This window comes from Lichenostomus cassidix, chromosome 11 (genome assembly GCF_008360975.1).
Source record: "Lichenostomus cassidix isolate B80296 chromosome 11, HeHo_3.0, whole genome shotgun sequence".
Lineage (NCBI taxonomy): Eukaryota > Metazoa > Chordata > Aves > Passeriformes > Meliphagidae > Lichenostomus > Lichenostomus cassidix.
In genome coordinates, this window is record NC_139492.1 from 19,519,970 (window position 1) to 19,536,264 (window position 16,295).

General features: G+C 40.0%; 1 protein-coding gene across 3 annotated transcripts in view; it reads left to right on the top strand.

Annotated features, from left to right (window-relative positions):
• The window catches only part of LOC146432426 (transcription initiation factor TFIID subunit 4-like), a 146,505-nt gene extending 131,011 nt beyond the window's left edge, over nt 1-15,494 (top strand). For all 3 annotated transcript variants that reach the window (XM_085072067.1, XM_085072065.1, XM_085072064.1), the window contains exon 15: nt 13,709-15,494. In XM_085072067.1, the coding sequence (XP_084928193.1) occupies nt 13,709-13,876 (168 nt within the window). In that variant the 3' untranslated portion in view covers nt 13,877-15,494. The remainder of the gene's footprint in view (nt 1-13,708) is intronic.
• The last annotated feature ends 801 nt before the right edge of the window (nt 15,495-16,295 follow it).

Genomic DNA, 16,295 nt, shown 5'->3' on the forward strand with positions numbered 1-16,295 from the left:
AAGATGCTGCACATCTAATATCTTTGAGGCATACAGTTTCTGGGATTATTTTTAACATTGTGTTACACACCCAAGTCGTATTGTGCTTAATGCAACCTGCTTATGATTATTATAACCCTGCATGTTTGCAGCAGCTAAATAAACTCCACATCAAATAAATTACTGCAGAAACGTTATTAGGCCAGCAGCAATGTTAAGGACATCTGTTAACTCTTTTTTCAAATGCCCTGTCCTTGCTGTTTATTCTAAACATTTATGTTGTTAATTACTACTTAAGTACACGACTTCATTCAAAGCTGTGAAGACCAGCTGAGGAGTATGAGACAAGTTCATGTCCCATTCATAGCCTTGCTCTGAATGCCAGTAGCATGCCTGTAGCTCACTGTTTCAGGGTAAACAGTGGTAAATCAAGATAAAGCAATAGATAATTGACATATATTTCCATGGGGTGGTTAAAGCAATGGTCATTGCTCTAGCCAGCGAAGCCTTACTTCAGTCAGCAAGGCAGAGTCTGAGCAGCTTTCCCCATTTAGGCCCTAAAAGTCTAAGTTGTTATTAGAGCTGGTGAAAAAAAAATTGCTATGGAACTTCCTCTGTCAAAATACATTTTTGTCAAAGATAAAATGTTTAGCAAAAATACATCTGTTTCAAAAACATATTTGTCAAGAAGGTTTCTCAGCTCCAAGATGACATTTCTAGTGAGAAAGTGAGTCTATTGCCGAATGGTTGCAGCCCAGATCTGGGAGATGAAAGATGAATAGTGCCTTAACCACTGGGTTGACAAGTCTCTCTGCCACTCATGTTTGTTATAATGCAGGATGAAAACATTGCTGAAAATTGAAATGTTTTCTGGCTTAGTCTTTATTACAAGGTAAAATGTTACACACTAGAACCCATTTCATAGTTCTTTTAAATATCAGTTCTTTACATTTGAAATTCACCTTGACACTGGCACCAAGAGTGGTCCAGGGCTCATCTTCGTTTGTAATTGAGTGAATTGCAGATACTTGAACATGAAAACAAACAGGATGCTGTTTTTCAAAGTTTAGATAGAACTTGAGAGCAGCTCTGGTAAATTAAAACAAATCCTCAATAATAAAAGGACCTGCTGAAATTCTCTAAAGACAGTGTCTAAAACGTTTCTGTTGGAAAGTTTGGCAGAATACTGAGAGCTTTTCATCAGCATGACAGAAAAAGTAGACGCAATGTAAGGAAGACTGCGTAACTGTGTTTTGTTTCTGTCATCTGAGCAATGTCTGATTTTCAAATTACAGTCTTGCCTCTGAATGAGATTGAAGTAAACTTGTAGTATAGAGTATTGCCAGTTCAGGTGTTTTCTCTTGGAGCTAAGTGTTGGCTCATTGCAGTGTGGCTGTGGAGGATCACAGCTCCAGGAAACCTCTCCTTCACTGATTCACCTGCAGACAGACAGAGCAGACAAAGGCAGGGCTGAGTGCCTGGAAAGCCCAAGGTCCAGGCTGCAGGATGGCTTCTTTTCCTAGTCCTCCTTCCCCTTGGCTACCACAAGACACCCAAGGAGGTCTTGGCCCTGCCAGGTGCCTCTCCTGTGTCAGATTCCCACATGTGCTCCCCAGAGTCTGTCAGATAAGATCATGGGTTGACCAACTCCTCTTTATTGGCAAATGAATTATGCAGCTGGGGTAATTAGATGGTTTTGTTCTCTGAATCAGGATTATGCTCCTGGGGTGCCACCTAGGAAAGTCTGTGAAACTGCATAATAAAAAAGTCATTTTTATGCAGAGGTGAAAATATTTTGAATGCAAAGCAGAATTGGTGGGGGAGGGCAGACCTGATGTCCTCCTGTATTTGGAGGGGAAAGGTGAAGTCCAGTTGTTAACCATTACAGCTCTTGTTTCCCTTGCATTGTATAGGGCAGGGGAAGAGGCTGTTTTAGCACAACTGTCAAAAGAAAACAAGTACTACTCTCTTCCCTCATGTAGAGCTGTAGAATATAGATCCATTTGTGTAGTTGGAAAACATGTGTAGAATTATACAATTAGGGACTCTGTGTATTTGTATAGGCATTGTATATTGTATGTGTAATGGCACCCAGATTACAATTAAATTCAATATTCCTTAATTAAACCATAGCTTCCATGATATTCTTCAGCTATGTATTTTGGAAGACATTTGAGGTAACAGGCTAGTATGTAGTTTTGACTTCTCTTAACCTACAGGCCTTATGTTTGTGCCTCAAGATAACATTGAATAACATATTTAAACTGCTCATGTGTGAAAAAGCAAAATTATATCTCACGAACTGATTTCTTCACACATTCAAAAAATCAAATTCCTCTTTTGTTCAGATACTAAACAGGATTCCAAAAGGAAGCAAGATGGGGTATTTCAAAATGGAGAAGATATGAATACTTTTAATGAGAAGGCCTTGTACTGATTTTAAAAGTTGAATAATTTTACAAAGGTATTCTTTTACAAGTGTAGTTTTCATTGTGTAGGCATTACAGTCTGGTTCAGTTGATAATGAGTCAGAGAAGTTTACTGAGCTGTTATGATTTAATATTTTGAGTTGAATCTGGATATTGTAAAATAGTAATTGGTGATAACCACATTTGATTCTTTCTTCAATTTCTTTATCCATAAGAACTGGTATTGTCAAGTGTTGTAGTAAAAAATAGAGGGGCACATTCTTGTAGCTGTGATTAGTATTTATTGAAAATATATTTATGTTTTCCATATGTCTGTGTGTATGTAGTAGTTTTGCATGGGTATGTATAAATTATACCAAAGCCACAGTCTTTCATGGAGTTTAATTACCACATAGCTATTTTTGGAGTTTTTGTAAATCAGGCAGACTTTAACTTTGAAGGCAGTCCACCAGATGAGCTGTCCTAGCTGGAATTAGAGCTTACTTTCAAATTCCAGCATCTATGTGAAATAGAACTTGATGACATGAGATGCAAGTCTTAAAAGTAAAGCAAAATAAAACAATAAAACAACAAAACAAAAACCCTACAGCCCAAATAAAACACAAAACCAACAAACCCTAACAGTAATAAAAGTTTCAAATGTCCTCTCTCAAACAGAATCTGTACAGTTTCCAGAAGTTCGGATAGAACTTAGAAGTATTACAATAAAATTAACATTTTGTTGTTCAATATGATGCTACTGTTTGTGTTTTATGGGTACTTAGACTAGCAAGACAATAAGGGGTTGTAGTGATGGTACTGTTTGTGGGAAAACCAAATTAGGCCCATGGTGGGAGGTGGTTAGGTAGGGACAGTCCTGAAGTTTGCTCCTGGCAAGTGTGGAATCTGCTGTAGCTCCACTGAAGGGGATGCTCTTCTCTGAAGAAGAGCATAATAGAAACAAAGGACTTTATAGATGAGTGTGTAAAAGATGTGGCAGGATCTTGAACAAAAGTTTTCAGAATAAAGAACATTCCGGTAACTGATGTATCTTATTCACTGAAAACAAAGAAGGCCTGTAGCTCGGAAGGCATAATTTGTCTAAGACCATAGCCAAATTAAGTTACCTGGGGAGCAGTGGAGGCTTCTGAAGGGCAGCCTATGATCTGGCCATGCATTTTGCTGCTATTTATTTTAAAAGAGTAAGTAGAAGGCAAGATCTAAGAACTGTGGCAGTTAACGGGAAAAGCTGATATGGGATTATTGAGGTTAGAGTTCAGATAGAACAGATGGTAAAATAGTTATAACCTACTGTACCATATGTTGCTGCTGCACGCGTTCAGGTAGCACATTATGTGTACAGTGTGGAAAGATCAGGGATCCTAACACAGCTTTGTAAAAAGACCAAAGAAGGGCTTGAAAAACTGATTTCATAATTTCAGGCCAGGTTAATGAAAAAGATGTAATTTGTTAAACTAAACACCAGAACTTGCCGTTCCAGAGAGGGATACCAAAAATTAGGCATAACACACAACTGGATCTTTTCTGATTCCCAGAAAACTAAAATGAGGCTTGTATTTCATGAAGTCTGTTTCAGGCTCGTTAGACTTGAATTTCTGGGGAAAGTATTTGAAGAATAAAACAAATTCACAGCACTTGAATTCAGACCATTAAACACAGGTTATAGTTTGAGTTATGATTTTTTGTAACTTTTAATCAGGGGTCAGATTTTCAAAAGAGCATGCTGTCTTATTGAGGTGCCAATGAAGTGATAAATTTCTCACTGGAAACAACTGGAGCGTCACTGGGTTAATGTTGGAAAACCTGACTGCTGATCTATGATCTCTGCTGATAATACTCAGACGCTTTTTAAGGAATCTGATGTGATACCATGTAAACAAGAAGGTAAAAGACAAGAAAGAGAAAAAAGGGTTAATCAAGTCAAAAGTACTGAGAGAAGAAGTGGAATAGTAGCAAAGAAGAAAAATGAAGGCAGAGAGTTGTGATTTGGAGTGGTGCTGAAGAGCCTCTGGGCTTGAGATTCATCTCGCATTTTATAATGCTCATGTTGTGTTGTATCATAATGCACTTGCTCCTACTGGAGCTGCTGTGCCTCCTCTCCTACTGCCACTGGTAAAAATAGGCCAGTAGCACCATTCCATGCTATGGAGCACACTCGGAATTCCACGCTGTTGTTTCCCTTGCTCTCTAATTACTGCAGTAATCCCCTCGGTGTGTGTGCTGTGTGCTCAGCGTTTGTCTGCTTGGGTGCTCTCTCCCATCATCTGCTCGGGTTCTCACGTTGCTGCAGTGGGTTATGCCAGCTCCTTCCAGAGAGGGGAGTGCGTTGCACTGAACTGCCTTTTGTTTAACTTAGCCAAAAGTATCCCATTACAAGCCTCTGGTTTGAGCTAGTACTTCGATAAAGGGGTGGTTTTTTGTAGTTACAACCTTATTTTTAATATAATATTCATGTTTATTTTGTTTTGGGGGTAATTGGATCTGATAGACTTGTCAGTTTATACTTTGATCATTGTCAGTTGTCGGGACCCATCTGTAAGAGCTCTTCAGTTTGTATCAGATGATTGATTAAGTGATTTTGTGTCTGGCTTAGACTTATTTCTATAATATATTTTAGGGTCTATTTTAATTAGAGTTGTTTGTAGGGGAGCACTTGATTTTGACTATCTGATTTTTAATTTATTTTAAATAATTAAGAACTATATATATTGGGAGTGGTTTTAATGAAAGAAAGGTGGTGATAGTTGTGATATTTACTTGTTAAGTCTTCTTTTCTTGAGGTAGTCTGAGTGGTGTCCAAACCTATCAGGGTAGTAAAAATGAGAAGTTAGAGATAAATAACAGTAGAGCTTTAACATCTGAAAAAAATGTTTTTCTGCATCACTAGGTCTCCTCCATGTTCATCTATAGACTGAAGACATTTATTCTTTTTAGATATTGATATGGATTGCTCCGTCATTTTGTTATAACAGAGTATAATTGGTTAAAGAATCTTCTGGAAAGTTTTTGTGAGGCATTTAATCCCTCTGGGTATCCTCACTCTGCAGAGTGAGGTGGATTTGGGACAGCTGTGAGTGTGTGAAAGGGTTAACTTTACCGAAGACAAGTGTATTTGGTTTTGGGGTTTGTTTTTTTTTTCAAATAGGTTAGTTTGAAATTTAAGGTTTATTCTTTGTCCTTGGCTGTGTTGAATGTGTCTTTAAAAGGTTGGTTGGTTGCTGTGTGGTGAAATGGACTGGAGGAAGATAAGGATTTGGGAATTTGTGAAGTAAGAGGGGATTCCAGGGTTTCTAAAGTGTAGAGCAAAGTTTAAATTGTCAGTGAAGTGTTAATAAATTAAACTGATCTGCTTATTACTCAAGGCTTGACTGTCTTATTTTGTCTAACGATGGAGGGGAAGCAAAAGCCTGGATTGACATTTAGAGGTTAGAAGACAGTATGAAGCAGAGGTTTGGCGGAAGTTTAGGGGCAGATTAGATAGCAGTCTAATGCAGAGCAATCAGAAGTGGTGGAGAGAGACAAGCAGGTCACCAAGTGTGTCTGCTTTGAGTCCTGGAGAAGTGATCCTGGTGGGGGAGAGAGAGCCAGGAACATGGAAAAGGACTTGAGAATGACCAGGATGTGCAAGGGACTGTCTTTGTTGCGTGGAAGGGGAAGCAGTGCAGGGAATGGGGGCTTGTTTATGGTTACTGATGTCTGTAGGAAAGAAAAGCCAGTTCGTTTCCTTTTTGGAGCCTTTCTTCCAAGAGTTGTTTGTGCCAATCTAAGTTTTTAAAATGTTTTCTGAACAAGCAAACCACTAACTTAAAAAAAGCCAAGAGTAAGACTTAGCTGTAAGACACAGAAATGTGAAGAAATCAAGAACTGAATCACTGAATGATCTGGTGACTTCTCCCTGCTGAACTCTATCATTTCTCCCTAATGTCTGAAATGCACCAGCCTTAATTATAGTCCATGATATTTGCAGTAATAGAGTGTTAGCTGTCTTCCACCCTTTATTTACAAATGTTAATGTCTTGTTTCCTGCACACTGGACTGTGTTCTGGCAATGTGTTTATCCTGCAAGCTGATGGTATTAGCATTTAGGGCTTAATTTTATTGCCACTCAATCCAAGATAACTGCATTGCCTGCTTTGTTTAATGGGCTGGGTACAGGTGAGGGCCCTGCACAACCCTCAATCCACGGAGGAGCCTGTGGTAATTACAGGCAAAGGTTTAGATCACTGTTCAGAGAGAGTGACTAATCCACCAGCACATTTTACACAGGAATAAAGTCCAAAGGAGCTGGTAGATCTGTGGGTGTTCTTGTCCTTTATTTGGCAAGTGGTGCATAAAGTGACTTGATTGGCACTTGCACAGTTTTGCTGGGAGTGAGCAAGATGGCCAACAGCTGGAAACACAATTATTATAAAGTCTGGGTGTTATACATCATAATTAGGCTTAAGAACCAAAAGTCAGCTGAGATGGATGAGGACAATTCATGCTCTCAAGAGCAGAGAAAGTGATTTTGTGTTTAAGATTTGGATACTTTTCTCTCTGTCTCCTGTTCTACCCCCTCCCATGGGAGGATTGGCAGGACATGAAGCAGCTGTGTCTCACCTTGGTAAGTGCAAGCAGTATTGTGATGCACATGGAAGTACTGACTTCTCTTCATCAAAATCTGCTATGAATGAGTCTGGTCTCCTACAGAATGTTTTCAGTCAGTGACACACTAAAAAAGCAGCAATTGGATAGCTAGATAGCAATTATGTGTCTTTTAATTAGATATTTCAACAATTAAATTTTGCAGTTATATCTGTCTAGAGATTGATAAATGTCAAGAATATTTTAATTATTTTAAGATTCTGATTTAATGAAAATCACAGTCATACAGGTTAGAAAGGAAAGGGCCACCCACTATGTAAAACTGAGATAGTTTCAAATGAAAATAAAGGATATTAGAGAAAATTCAGATAGAAGTCAAATATGTCTCAAGGAAAATGTGGATCTTGCAAGCTGGACTGTAGGGCTTCTCCCCAAGTTGGTTTGATGTTTCTTGACTCCCAGTGAGAGAGAATGCGGGGATGTAGAGTGACTGGGCTGGAGTAACACAGGCAAATCCTTAAAAAAACCTCAACAAAACAATAAAAAACGCCCTATGTTAGTATTGAAAGATGAGAAGGGTAAAGCACCGCAATGCTTGAAAAATAACAATTAAAAAAATTTGGCAGGATTAGTATTTCAAAGGGAGCAGCACTTGATTAAACATTTGGAAAGCATGGGAGGAGAAACATTCCAAGCAAAATCAAAATATACGTGTATGATGGAAACAGGATAAATAGAATATTCCACTTATAATTACCATGGCAAGAATGCAGCTCAAACTTAAGAATTCTTAATCAGGTAAAATCGTCATTGCTTTTAAGTCCAAGTAAGGTAGTGGATTGTGTTGAGGATGAGATGTTTGTGGATAAAGATGTTGGCAGGACTCGCAACTGCTCTGAAGAGCAGGTTCACAAACAAAGGAAATGAGAAGAGCCAGATCTTGCACCACCAGCATGTTGTGAATGTGCTGCAAGGAGCTGGAGGATACAAGGCAGTGTGTTCTTATCAGATACCAGATGGGGAGTAGGGGTACAAAAGATTTTGGAAAGGTCAAAGGTCTCTGTAGAATGCAGAGCTTACTTGAGCTATTCTGGCTCACATGAATGCAGTGATTTTTCAGACACTGCATGGATACATTAATTAAGAAGTGAAAATGCGTTGCAGTCTGGCTCCTACCAAGAGTGACCTATTGAGGACTGGGCAGATGAAGACCCATGAGCAGGTAAATGTCATAGCCCAAAGCTGCCTTACACTTCATCTCATTATTTATTGTCATTGGGGCAGACTTCTCTTCTTCCCCAAATAGTTTCTCCCTGAAATGCCTTGTTTTTTGCCCTGCTCTCATTCAGCTGGGGGGAAGAGGGGCAGAAATGCGTCTTAGAGGGAGTGATAAGTGGTGAGGTTGGAATAGATGCCCAGTTCCCTCAACTTGAAGATTTTGGTTTGAAGCTTCTTAACCAAGCAGGTTTTTTATTATAATAGTACTTGCATATGTGACTTGGCTTAATTAATAAAGGCAAGGAGCAGGTACATATAAAGTCTTCTGCTTATAATGGCAGCCCATTTCTTTGGTTTTAAATAACATCAGGTAATTATAAACTGAAGTGATCACATCTGAAGAAAAAATTTTCACTGTATCCATGACTTAGAATGATTTACCTTCCCCTTATTATTTCTTAATTTAAAAATTACTGCATGCTGTCTTTGAAATGTTGCAATTGTGTTGGTATTTGAAGTACCTGTAAGTACTTGTGCAAATCAGTTTTTCTGATGTTTGTCTGCAGGACAAGGTGTGTGTTTATGTGCCCAGGGGAAAGGAGATGCATTTGCATCCAGGAGGGTGTAGCAAGTGAATGGGTGCCAAAACAGTCTGTAGGAACAGTTTCACTAAAATAGTACAGGGTAAAAATGTTGGCAAGTGAAAATAACCAGCTTCCGAAGAAAGCATGGGATCTAATCCTCCCTGTAAATGCTGCTCATCTGAAGGCCTAAATGATAGCTTTTGGTGATGAGTATTTCTAAAGACACTTGTAGAGCAGCCACCATATTGCAGAAATGAAGATGCATGGTATTTTTGTAGATATAATTATATTTCATATAGTATTGTTAATCTTTGAGGTGCTGACAAACAGTTATTACATTTCTGTACTTTAGGGGCATCTTAATTTTAGGATGTTTCAGTGAAGTCATTACTATTAGCCTCAGTTGGTGTTGAATTAAACCCTAATTTATGTGGGACATACATAGTATTATACCTGTTTTTCATGTGCCTCTCAGCCAAAGATCTAATAGCATTTTATGCAAGTAAAAACATAATTGCTGCAGAATATCTCCAGAATGTTTCTTGTGATTCAAGACCTCTTATTCATAAGAGCAGACTAATAGATACCTTATCTTCCCACTCCTGTGCAGTGCATGGAGCTTGCAGACACAAAATTCCTGGTATATTTTACTCCATAGATAGCTTGGCTTTGAATTGTTGCTGTATGATTCCCACTTTCAGACTTTGGCTTGAAGTGAAGTCTGCCAAAAGGATGTGCCATGTAGCCTGGGAAGAAACCCAGCGGATCTTTTATCATTATTGCCTTGTCTCTGGCTCACAGAGAAGCAATAGCTGCAGATCAAGACTCTGTTCAAAGCGGAGATGGCAGCACTGAATTGTTTTCTGGTGAAGGAAGCAGGGATAAAATATTAAAAGCAATCTTCTATTTGCCCTTATCTTTCTGTTCCCTGACAAGAATATTTTACTGTATTTCCATGGTTCTGTAATTCAAAGTTGAAGGGGTACAGGTTTGTGGGGGAAAAAGAAAGATTTAATTGTTCAACAGTAGAAATCATTGTTACAAAAATAAGTGTAGATTCTTTATTACATTTGCTTTCTTCTGTGAAAGCACTTCTATCTCAAGCAGGGAACAGCACATTTTTGGGAGTTACCCACTTTCACTTCCTTCACCTGCTGGTTTAATATTGTAATTTAATGCACAAAGACACTTGTACTTCGTGAGCAGTGGGGGAGTTGGCCCGTGAACATTTTGGAACATGTGTGTCTGTCTGCCTCAGTCCCCTTTCCCAGCAGCCATTAAACCTTTGGGAATCCTCAGGGATCAAATCGGGTGGTGGGGCCCAGCAGAAGGGGGACAGAGGTAGGAAGGAGCTTGAGATTTTCAGCCCCTAACAGCCTTTGTGGGAACTGTTGGCTTGGGTACAGCAGTGAGGCTGGCTGGGCTCTTCAGAGGAGCAGGCTGCACTGTAAGCTCTGGGGCCACATGTCCCTGGGGGCTGAGGAGCCCCTGCAGCCCTGGGAGTCACGGGGGGACCCACCTGTGGCACCTGAGAGCGGGACAGGAGCCGACCATGGAGTAGCGGAGACAGATTTGAGACAGGTGAAGGTTTGGGAGGCAGGGGGACTTTGTGGTTGGTGAAGGGCACAGACTGACTTTCTGGAGACAGGAGAGGTGATGCGCACTCGGCAGAGGAGCTGCATTTACTGTAGTCAGTAGTGCCAGAGAACTGACACAAGCGAGGCTTTGTTGGCTTCTCTGTGCACAGGGATTCTTGCAGTCTCCCTGCCGCTGGGAGAGTGTGTTTCTGTGGCAGACTGTTGTATATTTGAGCTAGTGATCTACCAAGTCTTTGGTCAGTATTTTGTTCTGAACTCTTTATATTTCCCTTTGCCAACAGCATGAGTTTTGTCATTGAGGAAAATCATGAAAATAACAACTAGACCGAGAAAGGTGGCCCAAATCTTGTGTCACATCTGACACAAATTCAGAACTACTTCAAAATGTGCATACCGGATGAGTAACTACTCTGGTTCTTCTGAAGCCATAATTTCAAGCTAGGTAGCTCCCAACAGCTGAATGAAGCTTGTCAGTCCAATGCTGTTGTTTGGAATGCTGTGGGCTCTGTCCCCATCAGCTCACGGAGCTGAAGTGCAGTAAAGCTGCTCCAGCAGCCTGTGACTGTCTCAGTGGGTCTGGGATTACAGGTTAACGGGGAGCACGGCACCATGGTGGGGTTACAAATTCCTGCCTGGGATTTTCCATGAATTGATTTTCTCTTCAGCACTGGCTGGGGGCAGGAGCTGGGGGAAGCCCCAGGTGCTCCCCCACGCCCTACAGCCCTGCAAGGAGAGCACATGGAATCTGTTTGCTCTCTGCTGTGTGCCACGCTGTGCTGTGGGATTTGCTCTGCGAGGTCCAAGGCAGTCAACATGTCACAAGGCATGTCACAAGAAAGGATTGAAGGAGCACAGGAAGAGACGCCGTGGGGAAAGGAGAGGCGGGGATAGGAAGTCACTGTAACTCATGTTTGGAAGCAGTCTAAAAATGAAGAGGTAGAGAGTTAATATGTAAACTAAACTGATTTTTTTCCAGCCTGGAATGTCTGAAGTTTTCTTGAAACTAAAACAAGAAGCTCACTGATACATAAACTAGCATTGATGTATATTTGAGTGTGTGTGATTTGAGAATCACTTGGGTGTGGCAGGCAAGGAAATAAAGGAGGTAAACAATTTGCAACCATTTATTCTTTTATTAGAGTTTTTATCTATGTGACTCTGATTAGTTGCCATAGATACAGACAACACAGGAGCTTGTTTGGGTTGATGAAAAATCTTTCATGCTGATAAAAAAATGTGATTTTTCTTGAGAAAATGTTGAATTACTTAAATTCCATTATTCTTGGCCATTCATTTTAACTATACTTGAATTCACATATGCAATTAAATAATTATGGAATTTAGGACTCTACTTTTTCTAATATAGCATCTGCAGAATAATTTTGAGTACAATGCAGTACCTGACAAACTGGTTTTTAGTTTAAATTAGTGATCACATAGACACATATAAATTACTGTTCTGTCATCTTACAGATATGCTTTTGTATTTCTAAAATAATTTCTTTTTTTCACCTTGTAAAACAACTCCAGAACCTGATCAGGTAACTGATGGGCTCACGAGAGTGGTTACAGATGTGCACAGCTTGATGCCGTGTTCTGGTGCTTGTTAAGGATATGCTTTTCCTACATAAAAGTTCAGTATCTCAAGTGATAAATGCAGTGAGTACAACTCAGCACATCTTAACTCCAGCTACTCTGTCCAAATAGAGAGCAGTTCCTTGCTGTAAATGTAACTCAACTGACTCAAGAAATAGTTTTTTATGAAGAAAAAATATTAAAAATTATGCAGCTTTTCTCTTACTGTTTGGTAAGTGTGTGTGGGAAGCTCCCACCCTGGAGTGCTATGGACAGTGGTTTCCAATGAGTTTAAAGGTGGCCACGTTCCTTACAAGTGTATTTGTCACTGTCCAGGTCCTGTGCTCAGGATGAATCTGAAGTTAGTGCTGTGGGCAGGGGAGAGATGCACCATGGGGGGAACAGAGAAGAAGAAGAAGAAGCATTTTTTGAGTCAGCTTGATTTAAAATAAGTATACACACAGTGGTTTCTTAAGGACTTAGTGGGCACAGGCCTGGCAGAGTGGGTGCACAGTCAGAGTGCAGTGAGATGCAGGTCAAGGTCCGATATCGTTCCAACCTGTAGAAGACAGAAAGAATCTAAATGATTCTGTTTCTTTTAGGAATGCAAAGTGTTTTGGTGTAAAGGCTGAAATCGAAGCACTGCTGAATAGATGGATTATGCTCTGGTCACATCTGGCTCCAACATGGATGAGCATCCCTTGCCAGCTGCATTTCCTATGAGCAGTGAGGTTCGGTGCTCAATCAATTAATTAACAAAAACTGCTCCATATTGGAGAGCAGAATCCTTCAGCTCAAATGCTCTGGGTGCTCAGAGGTCGTGGGCCTCTCCCTCTGTTCCCTGCAAGCTGAGCCACATTCATTGCACTCCATTAAACCTTTTGTGTTTGTGGTTACAGAACAGGATTTGCCCCACTGCTGTAATTTAATAAGCAGCTATTGGAGAAATAGCACTAAGAGTGCAGTTCTGACAGGAGTCAGACTGACTGTGGTGGACAGAGGAAAACAGTGCCGTGCCTTACTCTCAACAGACCATATGTTTCCCCTACAACTTTTCAGTAGTAGAATTATCCTTAACTGTGTTCTTAATGTCTCTAATCAAGATCTTAGAATAAGTTATTTCTTGGGGAAGGAAAGGTAGATTTGAGCAGCAGTAAGTAAATTTGGGATATTAAAAGTATTGAAAATTTTGCCAGATGTCTTAGAGGTTTGAAAAATAGCTTAAATCTTTTCAGAGTTTTCCCCACACTGAGCCCTTCTCTTCAGCAGACCCAGGGGAGAGAACTGGTGTCCCTGTGGGCCTTGCAGCTGTAGAGTAGCAACATCCCAATATGCCTGTTCCCAGTCCTTCGATGGGCAGTAGGATCATTCATGCACACATTTGATATATTAATGGCCTTATCTGCTGAAAATAGTTTTGTTCTTTAAAGGCTCCTCAATTTAAACTGGTTGAATATGTCTACAGTGAATATGACTGTAGCAGGATGGATTTGCCCTGAGTTGTAGTAAACAAGATTTAGCATCACGTGTTTGTGCTTGAGTTCTTTACTCAGGTTGACTTGGTTAGACTTGGAAGAATATAAAAAATAATAAGAGTAAAAACCCCCTCATGTAGTGCTTTCAGAATGAGGCTCACAATGATCCATTGAAGCTATTTAAAAGAATCCAGCAGTTGTAACCCTGAGAGAGGAGGAAGGCCTTGGCTGCTGCAGGACTGATGCTTTGGTGTGTTCTCTTACAGGGTGTGGGGGTGTGTGGTGGCAGCCAGGCCGGGCTGGGCACAGCCTCCCCCCGCCAGTACCCCCGGCAGAAAATCACACGTGTGAACCTCAGGGACTTCATCTTCTACATGGAACAGGAACGAGAAATGAGTCATTCTCTCCTGCTCTACCGAGCTCTGCTTAAATAAAGCCAACAGTTGTACTGATTGCTCCACAGAAGCCCAACTTGCATTGAAAGCTGTCATTTTAATGTGCCTTCTATTTTTTTCAGAAGTCAATGTTCCAGTAATTTTGTTTTGTAAAATTGTCAGACACATGCAATAAACACCCTTTATGTAAAAAAAACAACAAAAACAAACAAACAAAAAAAACAAACCACAAGAAATGTGCAAAAGGTTTTAAAATGTTAACTCCACAAATAAAATCAGCACCCAAGTCTTGCTCTATCTGGCCATTTTAGGTAAGGCTGAAGTAGCTGGTGTTGAAGTTACATAAATGCAATGGCTCACCTAAACCAGCTCCTGGCCAGGACTGGGAGAGGTTCACAGGAGTGTGTCCCAGCCATGGTGTTCACCTGTGTGTTCACTCACGGTGTTGGGCTTGTTTCGTTTTCAGTTTGCTAGCACACTCTCACTAACCATGGTGATACCTGTTGCTATTTTAGCTTAATTATTATGGCAGTTTTTTGCACAGCCAAGAGACTAGCCACTGCACACTCCCACAAATTTTATATATTTAGGATTTTTGCTTTTACTGCACAGCTCATTTCCTGAGCCATTTTCTGAACCAAACTTAAGTGTATGAAATCTATGTGCTTGGGTCTCAGCTGAGTTACCTTGACTTGCTTCCAGTTGTTTTCTTAATCTCATCGACCTTTTGTGCATTTGTAGCAGCTGGTTAGTAACAGGATTCAAAGTTGGGTTTTATTTTCTAAAAAAATGTTAATTTATTTATTGCAAAGACTATGGTTTAATGGTGGTTTTAAAAGAGAATATTGTTCAGTAAAGATTTTAGAATATTCTATATGGATTTTTAAAGTCACTGTAAAGGTTTTTGGGGGCTGGTTCTGCTGCTGGAGTGGGGAGAGCAGGTGAGCCCTGGCAGCCCGGTGCCACCTGGAGTGGGGACACCTTTGCCTGGGACAACTGGACCAAGGACTCCAGCCTGGAGAGGCTCCCAAACAGGCAGGTGGCTTTAAGCCTAAGGAGCAGCTGTAAGTACTTAAAGGTGGGTGGATGCCTTTGAAATGCTTTGCTGAAGCAGAATTTGGGCCCACACAGAAGCCAAGGGCTGTCAGTGTGAGTCTGGAAAATGGGGATCGAATGGGACACGGGCAGGCAGGGCCACGAGCTGTGCTGCAGTGAACAGTGTTACAGTCACCGCGCAAGGGAGACATTCGCTTATTTATCTTTTCCATTTTTACTATGTTATGCTTGCCACTTTTTTGAGGCAATATTTTTTTTGATGGGAAACCATAGCAAAAGCACAAATGGAACTATTTGTCCAATAGTTTTAAAAACAAAGGTTTTAATTATTTTTTAAGGTTTATGAAAAGCAGAAGAAAATTTATACTGCTGCTATTTAGCCAAAAGATTATTCATAAGGTATTTAAGGCCAGGAAGTGTAAAGTTATGTTTAAAATGTATTGATAATTTGTACATATTGTTTATAAAGGCCTTGTGTTTATTAGAGTTACGTTATTTTGATGATTTCTGTACATACTGGTAAATACCCCCAATTTGTGTGAAAACATACTCCCTTATTTGTACTTATTTTGTAAAGAAATAAAACAATTTACTAAAGTAACACATTGAGTGACATACAGTATTAATTTATCAAACATGAATTTCACATTGTCTTGTAGTTCTTAAGCACTGGTCAGAAACATTTTGCATTAAAATATTAACAGAATACCCACAAAGAAATATTAAAACCAAATACTTCAATGTTTTGTTGTGCTGATTCTTATCCTTTGTGAAACATCTAATAAAATTGTCAACAAACCTTGATGCCATTATTACAGAGAATGGATGCACTCAGCAGTGGCTTTCTAGGCAGTGATGGGTCCAACAAGCACAACAGAACATTCTCTTTCACTTTCTGTCTGTGACTGGAGCTGTGACAGCCTGGGCACAAGGTGCTCGTGGAGCCTCGTGTTTGTCAAGCCCGGGATCAGTGCTCAGCAACAGCAAATCAGAACAGTTTTGTTCAATGGAATTAGGTGAAAAACCAGGCTGTGCTTTGCATCTTGGCCTTCACCACACAAATGTGCTGGCTGCACACGACAGCTTCACTGGGTGAAGCACTGTGGTGCTTTAAAACATCTCTTAGTGATGCTGAGCAATGTTCTTCATTAAGTTATGTTGCTGTGGTTTAAGGCCAGAAGTAAAAATTCAAATCAGTTTTTGCTGATATTGCTGCCTAAAAATATAGGGAAATAAGTAAAAAAGATATAAATGAAACTGTAATAATCTTTAAATAAGTGACCTGAAGTTACTAACTAAAAGAACATGTCCTAGCTTAACTTTTTTTTTAAAGGCATATTTCTTCTAAGAAAGTGGTTGTTTCCACATGTCTTCCTTGCCTTTGTGCTATTTTGCAGTCAAT